The 16,870-nt window shown below is 54.8% G+C and overlaps 2 protein-coding genes across 9 annotated transcripts in view; both read right to left on the bottom strand.

Moving 5' to 3' along the window:
• The window catches only part of VAC14 (VAC14 component of PIKFYVE complex), a 128,813-nt gene extending 121,214 nt beyond the window's left edge, over positions 1-7,599 (bottom strand). For 5 of the 8 annotated variants that reach the window (XR_014784642.1, XR_014784641.1, XM_084812319.1 and 2 more), the window contains exons 1-3: positions 4,586-7,599; positions 3,879-4,355; positions 3,109-3,171 (exon numbers count right to left, since the gene is read on the bottom strand). Coding sequence is in view for 5 of the 8 variants with exons in the window: in XM_084812319.1 (XP_084668445.1) it covers positions 3,109-3,171; positions 3,879-4,355; positions 4,586-5,230 (1,185 nt within the window). In the remaining 3 variants the exon portion in view is untranslated. The remainder of the gene's footprint in view (positions 1-3,108; positions 3,172-3,878; positions 4,356-4,585) is intronic. The other 3 variants (XR_014784643.1, XM_084812322.1, XM_084812323.1) reach the window with 2 other exon arrangements.
• Positions 7,600-8,769: 1,170 nt separating this feature from the next.
• The window catches only part of HYDIN (HYDIN axonemal central pair apparatus protein), a 337,764-nt gene continuing 329,663 nt past the window's right edge, over positions 8,770-16,870 (bottom strand). Inside the window, exons 83-86 of the mRNA XM_084812324.1 lie at positions 14,815-14,965; positions 13,898-14,128; positions 12,369-12,593; positions 8,770-9,711 (exon numbers count right to left, since the gene is read on the bottom strand). Of these exons, the coding sequence (XP_084668450.1) occupies positions 9,223-9,711; positions 12,369-12,593; positions 13,898-14,128; positions 14,815-14,965 (1,096 nt within the window). The 3' untranslated portion in view covers positions 8,770-9,222. The remainder of the gene's footprint in view (positions 9,712-12,368; positions 12,594-13,897; positions 14,129-14,814; positions 14,966-16,870) is intronic.

Here is a 16,870-nt window from a genome sequence, read left to right as displayed (position 1 = left end):
TCCTCTGCCTTTTACTATGTACAGAGCTGAAGAAAGCCTTTTTGTTGCTTTTAGCATCCCTTGCTAACCTCAGCTCATTCTCAGCTTTAGCCTTCCTGACGCCATCCCTGAAATTCTGTGCTATCTGTCTGTGCTCTTCCTTTGTTACTTGGCCTTCTTTCCGCTTCCTATATGTGTCCTTTTTTGTTTTCAGGTCATCCCTAAGCTTTTTCTGAAGCCACATTGGCTTCTTCTGTTGTCTTCCACCTTTTCTTCTTGTTGGAATTGTTTGATTGTGCCTTGAGAATTTCCTTTTTTAAAAGCTCCCACCCATCTTGGACTCCTTTTCTCGTTAGCGTCGCTTGCCATGGGACCTTACTGATCATTGTTCTGAGTTGATTAAAATCAGCTTTCCTAAAATCCAGGGTACGCGTTTGACTACACTCGGCTTTTGCTTCCCTTAGAACCAAGAACTCAAGTACAACATGGTCGCTTTCCCCCAGAGTTCCTGTAACTGCTACTTGATCCACTACGTTATCTCTGTTGGTTAGGATCAAGTCAAGGATAGCCGATCCTCTAGTTCCTTCCTCTACTTTCTGTAGGAGGAAGTTATCCGCCACACAAGTCAGGAATTTCCTGGAGGGGCCATGTTTTGCAGAATTTGTCTCCCAACAAATATCAGGGAAATTGAAGTCCCCCATTACTACTACATCATGCTTCCTTAAAACATTGGCTATTTGCTTTTCAAAAGTTTAATCCTCGTCTTCTCCTTGATTGGGTGGCCGGTAGTAGACTCCGACCACCAGGTTCCTTTTATTCTTTGCTCCATTTATTTCAACCCAGATGCTCTCGATGGGGCTACCAAGCTCATCCTCCTGTATTTCTGTGCAGAGATATGTACTTTTCACATACAGTGCAACCCCACCTCCCTTTCTGTTCCTCCTGTTCTTTTTGAACAAGTTATTTCCTTAAATTGCTGTATTCCAGTCATGAGAGTCATCCCACCAAGTCTCAGTTATACCTATCAGGTCATAATTTCCCTCTTGTATTAAGAGCTCAAGTTCGTTCTCTTTGTTTCCCATACTCTGAGCATTAGTATATAGACATCGAAGACCATGTGCTTCATAGTCTGGCTTTCTTCCTACATGTGTCTGAAGACTATTATTGGGCGCTATCAGAGCTGTTCCCTCCGTTGCAGTGCATGAGCCTACGTCCATTGTTACCCCCAACTTTACATCTCCCTTCCCCATAGGATTCAGTTTAAAGTCCTCCTGATGAAGTTCTTCATGCTGTGGCCAAACACATTCTTCCCAGCCTTTGTGAGGTGCAACCCGTCCCTAGCCAACAGCCCATCTTCCAGGAAGTAGAGCCCGTGGTCCCAGAATCCAAATCTCTCTCGTCAGCACCACCTTCGTAGCCAGTCATTCATCCAGAGTATTTTTTCGTTCCCTTTCTATCCCTCTTCTAACTACTGGAAGGATGGATGAGAAAACTATCTGGGCCCCAAAGTTCTTGAGTTTCCTTCCCAAAGCTTCGAAGTCTGACGTGATCTCTTCGTAGCTCCGCTTGGCGGTATCATTTGTTCCCACATGGATGAGAAGAAAGGGATACCTGTCAGTGGGCTTTATGAGTGCAGGCAACCTTTCAGTCACGTCTCTAATCTGTCCTCCCGGGAGACAACATACCTGGCGAGTCCACGGGTCTTCGCAACATACTTGTGTCTCGATCTCACGCAGCGAGGAGTCTCCCACTACTACCACTCTTCTCTTCTTCTTCTTGTAGGCCTGGGTTTCATCACCTCTGTTTGACTGACCTTCAGCCTCTTGCTCACTCTCATGCAGGTTCCCCTGTGATTCTTCCTCTGCAGGCTGTCCTCCAGTCTCATCCGCAAGTACCTGGAATCGGTTCCACAGCTCCACTGCTTCCACTGGTGCAGAGTGGCATCTAGTTCTTCTTCTCCTAACTGTCACCCTTTTCCAACGAGTATCCTCTACTCCATTTTTCTTCACCTCAGCATTTCCCACTTCTGCCTCAGCTTGCTGTTGCTCTTCAAGCTTCTGGTCTGCCCTTTGCTGCTGTAGTTCCCCCATTCTGTCCAAGAACTCTTCGTATTCTCTTATTCCCCGGAGGGTCGACAGTCGCCGCTCCAGTCCACTTACTTTTTCCTCCAGCAGCGTGATCAACTTGCACTTGTTGCAGGTGTAGGCCATGTTGTTCTCAGGCAAGAAAACAAACATTGCACACACCTTGCAGGTCACCACCACTGGAGAGTCTTGTCCTTCCATAGCCTCTTTTCCCTTTTTGTGTCTAGCTTTGTGATTGTTCTAGACTAGTCTGTGCCTGCTCCTCTACTCACTGGAGGTTAAAAGCAGAGTCCCACTGGTGTGGAAGTGTGTGTTACAAGAAAAATGAATGAAAAAAAAAGTTAATTAAAAAAATAAAAATAAAAAAAATGTTAGGGGCCTCCACCTTGACCTCCCCTGGCCAACTCCTGTTTGCTCCCCCTGTTTGCTTGCTCTGGTCGCTCGCTCTCTAGGAGCTTGCCTGCTTCTGTAGTGCCTGGACCAGCTGGAGCAGCTTGCTCTGCTCTGCTCAGCTGGGAGGCGGGAAACAGACTGAAGCTTCCCGCCCAGTCAGCTGCTGGGAGTACTCAGGCCACACACCCCCAATTCAGTTGGAGCTCTCAGAAGCACCTGGTGAGCTCACAGCCACTCAGAAGGATAAAGGGCAGCCCCCTGGGCTTCCTGCAGGCCACTTACTGCAGCCCACTTACCAGATGCCAGGGATGGAACGTGGGACCTTCTGTGTGCAAAGCAGCAACTCTACTCCTGAGCCACAGCCCCACCCCACAGGTGGACCCTGCGCGCACGTGAAACACTCAAGCGCTAAAGGGCCCACAGGATTTTATGTTTTTTCTACGGGTTTTTTAAATAAGCTGGGGACCAGGACGAGACTCTGATGGAGATCACAAATGTCACAGTATGAAATCCAATACCTGCAAAGCAAATTCCTAGATTTCTCCCCTTCACCCATGCACCCCAAACCACAGGAATGCAGGAAATACACATCCCTCTATCTGAAATCCACCCCAAACGTACAAGCAGCTTCAATCTGCCATAAGAGCGGTACCTTCAGAAGCCGGTCCAGGAGTTCAGAGCCACTTTTTACATTTGGATCTGGATCTGCAGCAAGCTGGGGGGGGGGGGAGCCAAAAAGAGAGAATGTAGTTTGCTGTGCCAGTTGCCTATGACATCCGCAGCGCCTACGCTCCAGGCTACCCATGAGGGCTGGCCTCCATAGCCAGGCAAAGTGCATGGCTGTCTTTGACCCAGCTCCTCTCCCAAGGGGGAAAGGCTGGGCCCGTTTGCCTGGCAACGCAGGGAACTTCAGAGGCACTTGGAAACAGCAAAGGCTGGCTGACCCAGGAGCCTCCGAAGTTTAGCGCGAAGTTGGAGACAAGTGTCCCCCCCCGTGCCCCTGTCCCCCCTTCCCACTTTATGCTGGGACAGATTCTCACCGCATTAGACACTACAGTTGCTACCAGCGACCTGGCGCGCACGTTATATGCTTATCTAAATAAAAGTGTGAGAAGGCCTGGACTAGAGCAGACAAGGGAGCCTCTAGCAAAGGCCCAGAGCGCTCCCGGAGCCAGGGGAGTTCTAGGGGAACGAGCGGAAGCAAAGGCGTGGAAGGGCGCTGGGTGGATGGCGCCAAGCCCCGTTTCTTCCGGAGGTGCTTGCGCAGCGCTCCTGGCCGCCTCGCCCTTTCCGGGCAGCCACGGCTCCGAGCGGGCGCTGCAGGGCTCCGCAGGCCCAGCCTGACGGCCCGCAGCACAGGCAAGGGCCTCTTCGGCGGAAGCAGCTCGGGCCCGCAGGCGCTGCGCAGAGGAAGCCCGTTACCTTGCTCAGGCCGTCGAACAAGACGTTGAAGTGGGGCAGGACGGCGCCCCTGGCGACCTTCACGATGTTGTACAGGGCCTCGCAGGCGTAGTAGCGCAGGCGGCTGTCGGCGTCGCCGAAGCAGGCCAGCACGGGCTCGATCAGCTCCCGCAGGTACAGCCCGGAGTCCTGGCGAGCGGAGCGGGCGAGCAGCGTGAGCGCGGCCCTGCCCGGCGGCCGCCCGGGGGCCGCCGCGGCCCGCCCCGCGAGGGCCGCGGGAGGGGAGGGGAGGGGAGGGGAGGGCCGCGGGGCGGGGCGGGGCCTTCGCCCGCGGGCGGCGAGCCTACCTTGCCCAGCGCGATGGAGCAGGCCGCCAGGCCGATGAGGCCCCCCTTGCGGCTGTGCGGGTGCTGCGAGAGGGCGAACTCCTGCGACAGGGTCTGGATCACGTGCTGGATCTGCGCCGCGCTGCTCTGGGCCACGAACTCGCGCACCAGCCTGGGCGGGAGGGGAGGCGGGTTCGCGCGGCTGCCGGCTGCCGCGGGCCGGCCCGAGCCCGAGCCCGAGCCCTCCGGGGCGCCCGTGGCCGGCCCCGCCGCCCGCCCGCGGCTCCCGGGCCTCCGCGCCGCCCGTGGGCGCCCGGCCGCAGGACAGCCGCGGGGCGGCCCCCGGGCCCGCCCGCCGCCCCGGGCCCCCGCCGCCCCCGGGCCCCGCCGCGCGCCGCTCACTTCTCGATCTCGAGCGCCGCCACCTTCCGCTTCTCGTACAGCTTGTCGTTGAGGGCGCGCACGATGCTGGGCGTGAGCGGGGAGCAGTCCTTCTCCGGGTTCATGGCGCCGCGCGCGGAGGCCGAGGGCGCGGGCGGGGCGGGGCGGGGCGGGGCGGGGCGGGGCGGTCACGGGACGCCGCCGCTTCCTGCTTGCGCCTCCAGAGGTGGTGGGCGGAGCCCCCGGGCGCGGGAGCGCGGCTGCGGCCCGCGCCGTCGGGGCGCCCCGCGAGGCTGGCGGCGGCTGCGGGCCCGGGCCGGGGCCGAGGCGCGGCCGGAGGGGCGCCGGCGCGCTGCGGCAGCCGCGCGGCTTGGGCCAGGCCCCTCTGTGGCCCGGCCGGCGATGGTCCCCGCGCGGCGGAGGGATCCGGCCCGAGGCCTCGCGGGAGTTCCCGGCCCCGGTCGCCGCCCGCGGCGGGGCGCTGGCCCGCCAGGGACGCGTCGCCCGCGGCCGCCTCAGCCTCGTCGCGGGCGCGCCGCCCCTCGGCGCCCGGGCGCTGCGGGCGGCGAAGCGCCTGTCGATGGGCGGCGCGACCGGGCGCGGCGGGAAGCCAGCGGCGGCCGCGTTCTGCGGGCGGTGCAGCAGCGAGGCCGCCCGGCGCCGCATCCGCCGCGGCCCGGAGCGCCGCCCGTGGCGAAGGCCTCTTGCGGAGGCCCCGGCGCAGCTGCAGCCCTCGGAGGCCCGGCGCCAGCGAAGCGCCGCGCGCCGTGCGGATGGCGCCGCCCGCGCTCGGCCGGCGGGGACGCCGGTGCTTGGGCAGCGCCCGCGCGCCGCCCAGACGCCTTCTGGCTCGGGCAGCCGAGGCCGCGGACGAGCCGCCCGGAGGACGGAGGCCCGCTGCTTCCCCGTCCGACCCTGGCTGGGAAATCTGCCGGAGCTGGCGGACCTTCGGCGCGGGATGGCCGCAGCTCTGAAAGAGAGCGGCGCGGCCCTCGTTGGAAAGCGGGCCTAGAGCCTGCGGCGTGGGGCAGCCACCGCCCGGTACCAAATCTGCCGTTCTTGAGAAAGGTGGCAGAGCAGGTGGTGGCCTCGCCGCTCCAGGCGGTGCTGGACGGGGCTGATCGCTCGGATCCCTCCCAGTCAGGTTTCAGGCCTCGATATGGAATGGAAACCGCCTTGGTCGCCCCGGTTGAAGACTTAAGCGGGGGGGGTAGCTTTAGAAACCATTGGCCATGGTACCCTTCTGCATCGTTTATCTGGATTGGGCTCGGGAGGCATGGTTTTAAAGCGATTCCGTCCCTTCCTGGAAGAGGTGGTGCTGGGGGACATTGGTTGCATGCCGTGGCTGTTAACCTGTGTGGTGCTGCAAGGTTCCATTCTGTCCCCCATGATTTTAACATCTACATGAAACCCCTGGAGGAAGTCATCAGGAGATTTGGGCTGAAATCTCAGTTTATGGATGATACTTAGCTCTACCTCGTTTCCATTGATACGTCCCAGGGAGGTTGTTAAACCTGTGAACCCGTGTCTGGAAGCTGTTTTGGGGTGGATGAGAGCAAACAAGTAGAAACTTAATATCCAGACAAGACAGAGGTGCTGTGGGTTAGGAAACCAACTACTCTGGATGGAGGTTTACAACTGGTCTTAGATGGGGTTGCACTGCACTCCCCCTAAAAGACCAAGTGCGTCATATAGGAGTCCCCCGGATGCTACACTAACTGGTGGTTGCTGTGTCCAGGAGTGCATTTTACCAGCTTAGACTGGTATGACAACTATCCAGGGAAGGCTGACCTTGGCTCAGTTATCCATGCACTAGTGACATCCGGGCTGGACTACTGTAATGCGTTGAACATGCGCCTGCCTTTGAAGACAGTTCAGACACTTCAGTTGGTGTAAAATGGTGCCCAAGTGTTGGTGCTCAAATGCTGATGGGAGTGTTATAACCCTAACCCTATACTGCACCAGCTGCAATAGCTACTGTGAACACAATTTAAAGTGCTGGTTTTGACCTTTTAAAGCTGTAAACAGTTTGGGACCAAATTACTTGAAGGACCGCCTTCGCCCATATCAGCCTGCCCACACTTTAGGAGCAGCAAGAGAGGCCCTCCTCACTGGCTCACCTGTAGAGCAGTTAGGGGACCTCCTTTGCAGTGGCCCCACACCTCTGGAATACGTTGCCATTGCCGTGCTGCATCACAGCAGGCTTTTAAGAAGACCTTGAAAACATATTATTTTACTCTGGCCTTCTCCTGACATGGTCACTCCTGTAGCTGGTTTTGTTGTGTTATTGTGCTTTTATCACTCTTGTATTGTTTTAGTTGTATGTATTTTTATTCCATGCTGCCTTGGGAGGGCTTCTGCCCCGAAAGGCGGCCCAAAAATATTTTAAATAAATAAAATGAACATTAAGCCAGTTGTAGGCAATAGCAGGCAGTATACTTGTGCTCCACTTTCACCAAGGTCAGCTCTCAAAGTGACTTTTAATTAAAAGCCACGCAATGGTATATTATATGTTAAGTAAGGATACATGCATGGTGCTGGTGTGAGTCTCTTCTGGCCCCCAAATCAGTTGGTAATGCAGTCCAGGCTCCGGGCACTTGCCTCCCTTCATCCGTTGAGAGGCCAGTCATCTGTGAAACAATGTGCTCAGGATCCACAAGATCCACCTCCACGCTCCTCACTTTACCTCTCAATGGAAAAATCTTACAAGTCAGGATCATGCCTAAGCAGAAGCGTAGCAGTGTGATATCCTCACTGGATTTCTACCTTTGGCCCCAGTTGGGCTGTAATCCTACGCACTTACTAGGGTGTACGTCCTACCGAGAGTAAGCCCATTGGTCTACTTCTGCATAAACATGCACAGGGTTGGCCTTCCAGGCTTTCCAAGGAAGATTATGTAAAGCGAGTGGGCACCTTGCTGCCCTACAGATGTTGCTGGACTGCAACACCCAACAGCCCTAGCCGGTAAGCCAAAGGTGGGGGCTGATGGGAGTTGCAATCTACCAATGTCTGGAGGGCCACAAGCTAGCTCCCCCCGATAGAAAAGAAGGGTAAATACAGCTTCAAGTAATGGTTTCCCTCCCAACATGTCACCCTTCGATGGTGACAATGGAGGCTTTTTAAAAGCTTAATGGCAGCATGGGGGCCACGCATTTTCAGGAGGGGGGGAGTGTGTGAACAGGGTCTAGGCGTTCACGTCTGGGGCTGCATGCCAGCAGTGATGTGGCCCCATGTGCTTGCTTGGAGACAGTTCACCCTTAATTGTGTTCAGTCCCCTCTGGATTCTGAGCTTTCGCTGGAACTTGCCCACACGCTCTAGGCCATTCTCTGCAGCCATCACTTACACACGCAATGGCACGGGGTGGTCTCCCCACACCTGGTTTCTTCTGTCAAGTCTCTCTAAGCCAGGCAGCTTGTTGGAACTAGGCCAAGTATCTTCCCCTTAATTAAGATCTGGCCCTTCCTTGTTCCAGCCTAATCAGGAGCAGGCGTGCCACTCCGCTCTTAGCTAGCCCTGATCCAAGGACAAGGAGTTTTTGCCCTTTGGTGGCTGGATGTGCTACTGTTCCAGACCCCGGCTCTCATCCTGACAAGGAGCTGGAGGTAGGTGAGGCATTTCCCTGGTGACCGTCATGTGGGAGTAAGCTTGGAGTCTCTGCAGGTTAGATAGTTTAAAAGGCTTAGGTTTGTTCATTTTTAACGTATCACCTGTTCTGCGTAAAAGCTCTTTTGATCATAAGTGTATTTTTTCTTCTAATTTGGATAGGAAGTGTGTGATTGAGGTTTCTGACCAAGACCCCAGGGAAAGGGTTTTCTCTTCCCATGTGGCCTAACCATGCAGGACACTACCAAGGCAGTTGATCTGGGCCCTGAAGGGGGGAGTTGCTGCATAAAGGGGCTCAAGTAATCTCCATATCTTTCACACGCAGACACCCCTAGGCCTCAGGCTGGCCTACACATTTGCACAGGTGGCCCCAATCAAATTTGTGGCACAAGGAATAGCCCTCTTGCTGCCCTGGGCCATGGCTGTTCTGCCATGTCCACTTCCTTCCACAAACAGATCGGGCAGCTGTTCAAGCCCATCTTAGCCTTCCAGCAGTTTCCAGACAGTATGGCAGACATTTGGCTCTTAATCTGGCTCTTCACCAACCACACTCCTGCCCACAGCCTGGTCCTGATAAACTTTCCAGCACCTCTGTTTTGTTTAGTAACTTTATTCCAAAATAAAGGCTCATGCAGCAAGACTGTCCGACCATGGATTTAAGGCTTGAGGTCATCCTGCACATTTCCAGGTGACACTTTAGCCTGCTGCCTTTATGCGCTCACTCAGTGGACTGACGTTTCTCTGAAACAATCTGAAGATAGACAGGGCATGGTGCATGATGCCCCCCCTTACACACGAAGATGCCAAAACCTTCCCTGTGCAAGTGCTGCAGAACATATCCTGGGGTCCTCCCTGCTTGTCCCAGGGAGGTTCACGGAGGGCTTTTTTTCTCTCCCTCCAAAGGTACAGAGGGGTCACTGGAGCTTCCCTCTGCTGAGGAAGGCAAGGAGTGTGTGGCGGAGGCTCAGATATGAACGAGCAAGGGAGGTTTGGACCTTCCATCCTTGGAGGCGATGCTTAAGCAGGACAGACACCCCCGTGGCTCTCCACACATTCATTTCTCAGGCATGACACCCTTTAGGTAATAAACCCAGGAAACCCCTGAGCCCACCCCGGCTGCCCGAGGGCAGGAGACCACCAGTTTGCTAGTGACAGGGGCTTTGCTGCCGCTGGGATTCCCTTCAAAGGAGACCGTGATTGAGGCAGATTTCTTGGGGCGAATCGTCTCCATGGCCTTGACAGTGAAGGCTGGGTTCTCCACGAGGTAGGTGAAGGCCATGGGCTGCATAAAAACATTCTTGAAGGGGATGGCAGCACTGGTGCCAACTCTGATCTGAATGGGCCCCTGTGGTTTGGGGGGGACCGAGGTGCCAAAGAGAGGGATCATGTAGTCGCCTCCAGTGGCTGAGGAAAGCACAAGAATTCCCCTAGCTTCTCCCAGCTGGCACGGTTCAAAGGTCACTTCCACACCGACCTCAGTGCCTGCCTGAGATCCCGGAGGAGCATTGATGACTTTGTCCACATGGAAGTCTGGGCAATCAATCTGCAAAGAGACAAATCAGTTTTGTTGCTGCATTTGCATCACAGAGCAGACAAATGGCACACTGACCTACCTCTTTTTCAGAGTGTCAGAGCCAAAATCAAACTCGGTTACATCCTTACATCCAGGCTTGGTGGCTGGTTTCTCTCTCTCTCTCTCCAAACACTTTGTCCCTTGGAGCAGGGGTGGGCAACATGTGGCCCTCCAGATGTCAGACTGCAACTCCCATCATCCCTTATCACTGGCTAAGGCTAATGGGAGTTGGAGTCCAGGCACATCTGCAGGTCCACATGGTTGCCCACTCCTGCCTTGCAGCAACTGGGCGATCCACCACCAAACCCAGGCATGCGAAACGTCCCTTTTTCTTACTGTGAATTCCTGCTTTCTGTATCTTCTGGAGGGCATTTCCATGACCTTTGGGTTCATCCCTCCCACCAGACAGCAGGCAGGGTCCAAGCTAGTAGTCTTCTCCAAGGGGAGGGGCGTCCTAGGCTGCCCCGGCTGGAATGGAAAAGCTGAAGTCTCTCAACCCCTAACTCCTAGTAGCAGAAGTAGTCTAAACTACATGAGGATGAAATACAAAACAAATCAAATGAAACAAGTGCAACTGCACTAATACTAACCCCTTACCAGTAAAACCATTCCAGTTCAAAAACATTGAACTGGAATGGAGAACCCAGGGGGCCTAACTACTAACCCACATGTGCGGTGGCGGCAGAAGCCTGTAAGGGAGCAGAGGTACACTTTGGCTACTGGGCGGTACAGAAATGGAATAAATAAATAGGCCAGTCAGTGGTGGGTGGAAGGCCCGCCAGAAGACACAGAAAACAGGGATTCACGGTAAGAAACTTCCCTTTCTCTTGTATCTCGGAGGGCATTGCATGACCTTTGGGATATACCAGAGCAGCCCCACTCTGGGTGGGGATGGTGTACATATCATTGACTAGGCACCCGTGCAAAACCCTTCTGCCAAAGGCAGCATCTGCTGAAGAAAAAATCACTTTTATCCTGTTTGGCAAAGGTGTGCTGAGAGGGCTTCGTGGCTGCCTTGCAGATCTCCTCCACTGAGGCACTGCCACAGTGTCCTCTGGCAATAAAAGGGAAACCCTGCCTGACAGAGCTTGCGGAGCTCAGCGTGGACCCTGTCCAGCTGACACTAGGCTGGTCTGGGCAGGCTGGGTCGCCCCTCCCCCTGGAGGAGGCCATTAGGTTGGACCCTGCTGCTGTCCGGTGGGAGGGGCACGCCCAAAGGCCACGGAATGTCTGCCAGGAGATGCAGGAGAGCAACCTGTGTTGCTTTGTCCTGAGCATGGCTGCCTGGGAAGTCGGAACGCTGGCCAGCCATTTCCAAACAACGCATGCGTCACAAAAGGGATCCATAGACCCGCTAGGGATGGGGAGAGCGTCGTTCGTTTCACATTGTAATGTGGACTCATGGAATTCGCACCTTTATTTATTTATTACATTTATATCCCCCCTTTCTTCCATCATGGAACTCAAGATGGCTACATGTGGTTCCCGGGGGGTCTCCCCTCCAAGCACGGACCAGACCCAAACCTGCTTGTCTTCGGCAAGGCGGCTGCCTCATGTGCCTTCAGACCATGCCCTGGGCCAGCGTCCAAGCACAGAAGAGCTGCATTTGCTGCCTTGACCTCACTGGTGAAAAGGTGGTGTGGGAAATCAGTAAGAAAGAAATGGGAAGGGCTACAGCTCAGTGTCAGAGCACATGGCTTGCACGGGGAGCGTCCCGTCTTCAATCCCTGGCAGCTCCAGGTAGGGCTGGGAAAGAATCCTGCCTGAAATGCTGGAGAGCTGCTGCCAGTCAGCGTGGGCGACGCTGGGCTAGATGGAGCAGTGGTCTGAGGCAGCTCTGATGTCCCTAAGCGCCTGGGCCCCCAGCGTCACGGCCCCCAGCCCCGGGGCCTTCCAGCGTGCAGCAGAGGAGTCTGACGAGGATGAGGCACCGGCTATTTCCTCCGAGTCAGAGGATGAAGCTCCAACAGAACCCCCATCTCCCCAGCCTTAACAATCCAGGCAGCTCTTCCAGGAGAGGCAGAGCTCACCACACCACAGGTCCTATCAACCTTACAAGGTTCCAGTTGGCCTTCGCTCCCTGCTGAGGCAACACCCTCCTATTGTTCCAGTAAGAGAGAGCTCAAGCCAGCAGGACCCATTTGATGCTATCCAAGGTCCAACTTTCTTCCTGCCTTGATGTTGCTATCAGCTTCCGCTGCGAGCTTCAAGAGACCACAGGATGGAACACAGAGCCATTGCCAGTGGAAGTAGGTAGCACTAGGTGAGACAGAGGTCCGTGGTCTGACTCGGCCTAAAGCAGCTTCATTTGTTTGCTCACCCATTTTCCAGCTAGAAGGGAGAAGCACTGGCTAGTCAGCCTTGCCAAGATGGGGTACAGAAGACGGGCAAGCGCCACCTGCAGCTCCCTACCTGCTCTCCCCCACTCCGTGTCTTGGCCTGTTGCAAAATGGGTGGTGATTTCTTGAGAGCTGGTGCATGCAGCCTTTGTGCTTAGGTCGATGGGAAGGTCAAACTCAATCTGGGCAACTGCCACTGAGTTTCAAGCGCTGTGCTATTCACCTTGAACCTGGCCCTTGCAGCAATTAACAGGCTTCCCAGAAGGACCAGAACCTGGTCCTACTCACCTTGGTAGCATACTCTGTTTTCTGGCGAGTGTAGTTGACAAACTTGGTGACTATGTTCTGGCTGCTACCCAGCATGGTGCAGAAGTAGAGCGCCTTCTCTGGCCGGGCAGGGGTGGCTTTCAGAATCAGGTCATACTGGAAGGTACCCAGCTCATTGCTGTTTAGGGCCAGGCGCCCACCTGTTTCTCCAGGCCGCATTGGCTGGAACTCAAACACAAGCACTCCCTGGGAAAAGACAGAGTTAGAGAGAGAGAGAGTACAAACAGCTGGCCGAGACAACTGGTTCTGCGAACCGCCTGGAGATCTTCAGCTCATGGGCAGTCTAGACATGCGATCGTACATACATACATAGGAGAAGAGGGGGTAACTTGACTCCCCCCGTCAGTATCCAGGAAAGCGTAAATGCTCAGCCAGGCATACTCGGTCTCTCTCACATCTGCGTGTGTGGGAGGAGAACCGGCTAAGAGTCAGGAGGCCTTGAAGGCCTTCAGTCCTGCGCTGCGGCTGCTGCCGGGGTGGGGGAAGAGGCGGAAGGACCCCCTCACAGCTTGCAATGAGGAGGATGGGTTGGAAGCAGCAGGCCATTTTCTTTCAGCTGACACTGCTGCCTTGATTGCCCTCCCCACCACCATGCTGCTTACGAAACGTCCAGAGTGAAAAGAACGGCAGTCCTGCCTGCAACCTGAAGAGACAAGGAAAGCAGCGGGGGGAGGGGGGATTTCCACAGGAGGATGCAAGAGCAAGTGGAGGTGTGTTTAAAGGGTGTTCTGGAAGGAGCCAGCTGGAGGTCAGGCAGAAGGGGAAAGAGAACAGGACAGAGGAAGATTTGTGAGAGAGCAGAAGAGAACCCTTTTGCAGGTGAAGAGTCTGACTGCTTTGCATCAGAGCCTGCAAAAGAGGAAGGAAGCGTGAACTGATGGTGAAGAATGACACACAAGGAGAGATCTGTGCCGTCCTTCAGCAGACTAAAGACATCCAAGCTCTGAGAAGGACCACAGGCCGATCAAGGAGCAAAGGAAGAAGGGGGGTCGGTGGGCAAGGGCCATCTCTGTGGCTGCTTCATGGAACACGTTGCTCGGACGGAGGAACCAAGCCCAGAGCAGCACTTATGCAGAGCCAGCCAGGGCCCCAGTAGATCCTCAGGTCCTCTCGCCTAGCCTGTACAAGGGCCGCCCCTCAGGACAGGCAAACGTTTTCAGACACCGAGGCCCTGCTGCCTGAGTCCCGGGTTCAAGTCTTGCAGATGGTAACAACCAGGGCAGTGGAGAAAGCCACCACCACAGCCAAAAGAAAAAGAGAGGGAAGAAAACGTTGAACCAACAGTAAGGGCAGCTGTTGTAACAAAGCCTACTGGAGGAGGGGGGAGAGTCACACTTCTGCGAGGGCCAGCCCAAAAAACATAGAGAGGAAAAGATAATGTCGGTGTCCCTTTACTGACTGCAGAATGACAGTGCCGCTCTCCTGCCCAGCGCCCGTGGTCCCTTGCCACTGTTCCTGCCCTTGGGGCTCTTTCAGAGGCCATTTCCTACCTCAGACTGAGCAGGGACAATGAACTGCGGTGGCAAGTTGATGTCAGGAACTCTGCAGTCGGTGTTAAAGGTCACTGGATAGTGCAGGGGGTTCTCAACTTTCAGGGAGGAGGACGTGCTGTGCCGGACGGGGGTTGTCAGCTCAATTGTGCCAAGCGGGCCGCACGGGATGGCCTTAAAAGTGACCAAGTAGAACAAGAATTCCTGGGTCGCTTCATTGCGGAAGGTCACCTGCAGTCATGGAAGGAGGTCAAGACTGGTCAGATCAAGGAGCCTTGGCAAGTCCTTCTGGCTGAAGAAGCCAGGTCGTAACAGAATGCAAACCAAGTTGGGTCAAATTCTTCTGAAGCCCCCCGCCCCCCGCAACACACACGCACACATCTTCCTTTCTGAGCCACTGTGCAAAAAGTAGCCTCCCTGCTTTGCAGAGGGGTTGAGCATTCCAAAGGGCAAGAGCTCAGCATCACTGAAACCATTATGGATGGCAGTTCTCATCAACCCTGGCTGGGCCGGTCTCAGAAAAGAAGAAATAAAAACAGGTCAGGTGACTGGAAAGATGGGCAAGTCATTCTCAGCTGACACAGAACCTTTGAGAAAACAATTGCAGCACACTTGACACAGAACATGCATTTCTAAGTTTCTGATTGGAGTACTGCTTTTTCACAAAGTGCCTAAAGCTTGGCAGGCAATGAGAATAAGGGCCTCTGGCAATGCCTCTGGCCCCAGGGAGGGCTGGACAGTGATGGAGAACCGCCTGCCTTCGAGGATGCTGTGCTCAGCAGCCCACCTCTGGGCCTGCCCTGATGCAGGCCCCCCGAGCTCCTGGGATCCCCCTTCCAGCGCCGATTGCCCACAAAGCCCAGGCCGCTCAGTGGATGGAGCCGGTGGGGTGGAGCCTCGAGGAGGCGGGCCCTTACCTTGGCACTGCACATGCCTTCCTTGTAAGAGAAGAAGGTGAGCTTGTGGTCTTTCCTGGCAGAGGCAGGGACGTCAACATAGTCCAGAGTTTTCAGCGTGGTTGTGACTTCCAGTCTTTCCGGTTTTAGCATGTCAACTGTTACACGGAACCTGGCAGAGAAGGGGCAGTCACCCAGTTTATTTTTATTTATTTGTTACATTGCTATGCTACCCAATAGCCAAAGCCCTCTGTTTGCACTGCAGCAGCATAATCCTAGCATCAGCCACTGCCTGCATAGCCCAACCAATTCACATCAGATCTTTTTTTCTCCTCTGCTTTTGGCACTGAACAAACAAGCCTCCCTCTCTCTTGTAGGACTGCCAACATTTCAACATTTAGATAGAGAGGCAGGCCTCTGCATGGTGGGTGGATGTTAGCGCATGGTGATGTTTATTCCCATGCCGTAAAAAGCTTCCCTGGCTGATTTCTGCAGGTCAAGCTAGCGTTAAAGGCACAAGAGTGAGCCAGATGGTTTTTCTCCTGGTCAGCTGGCCACCCTGCTCTCCTGGAAGGTGTCCAGCTTAGGACACAAGCCCTCATGCCATCAGATCAGGAGGGGGAATGGAGTACTTTGGCAGGTTTTGAAGGTGGGACCTGACTGACCTGACCAGTATGACCCCAAAAGGTAACAGAGAAGCTCAATGACAACTAGAGAAGGTCTGGGGCTTAAAGTCGGTGGCTTGGAGAACTTTTCATTTATTTTACTTTTGTCTTAGAGAAGCATTGGGCAGGAGCTCCCACTGTGAACAGCAGGTATCCATTTTGCCCCTCTGGTCCAACATAGCCATTGAAGTCTAGAACAGGGCAGCCAACTCCAAGGGGTCGCATTTCATTGGGCGGGCCTTCCTTTGGTCTCTCTCTTCACTATATCATGGTTCTTGAATAAATTTCCTCTTTGATTTATGATAATTGCACATGACATGAGTATGGTCTGGGGGTGGAAGGTGCAGTAATCTTTAGCGTACTCCATCCCCATCCCCCATGGGGATAGTATGTCTTTTCAATGGACTTCAAAGAGCCTAAAGCAGCCTTTCCCAACCTGGTGCCCCCCAGATGTACTGGGTGGGGATGGTGGAAGTCCAACACATCTTGGAGGACACCAGGTGGGCAAAGCCAGTCTAAGGTCAAGAAAGGTGCTGGTGGGAGTCCCAGGAAAGAGACAGGCCATCCAAAGCCCCAGAGGATCTTCCTGTCAGGGTGGACACTGAGCCCATAGAATCCCAGAGTAGTTCTGATTCTGAGGAAGAGCAGTCGCTCCTGGGAGAGGAGCACGCTCCTCTTTCCCAGGACCAACAGCTGACGGAGATTCCTCCTGGAAATCCGGCTGCGGACAGCTCTGGCCTGGGCCTGGCCAGCTGCTCCACGAAGCCACCGCGAAGCACAGCCGGCTGTCGAGGATTCCGGGGGGGAGGAACGGATTGCCTCCCCCCCCCGTCGAGGATTCCGAGGGGAGGGACGGAACACCTCCTCCCCCACCATGAACATAATCCACGGAAAGGTAAGTGACTTTTGTACATCCCTACTCACAACGCAAAAGGCCCATTCCTGGCTTTCCTGCAAATGGGTGCAATAGATGGATCTGGATGGAGTGACACTGGCTTCCCTTTGCATTCTCCCAATTCTTCAGAAAATACCCTTGGAAATTTATTAATAATTGCTGCAAGCTGACATGTTTGTTTATTAAATTTATTAATCACCCATCTGGCTGGTCACCCTGTAGTAATGGCTGAATTCCTTGAACACTAATCCCTACTAAAGAGAACCAGTTTCTCCCCAAGACATTTTTCCTCTGCCCCTCCACAATTCCAAGTGGGAGCTTCCCTTGGAAGGAGCCATTCTGTACACCTACAGTGCAGCATCCAACGATATCGACCTTCTTTGCATTGTAATCGCGCAGAATGCAGGATGGACTTGACAACTTTGGAGCAAGGGTCCCAGAAAATATGTGCATAAAAGGGGTCTCTGGATACCCCAGACCCCGAATCCACTTCCATTTTTCACTTCCTGCCATTGAT

This window comes from Heloderma suspectum, chromosome 8, assembly GCF_057233095.1.
Source record: "Heloderma suspectum isolate Gila_16-S chromosome 8, 16-S_ref, whole genome shotgun sequence".
Lineage (NCBI taxonomy): Eukaryota > Metazoa > Chordata > Lepidosauria > Squamata > Helodermatidae > Heloderma > Heloderma suspectum.
The sequence above is the reverse complement of the archived record's forward strand: the minus strand, read 5'-3'. Positions and strand labels throughout refer to the sequence as shown.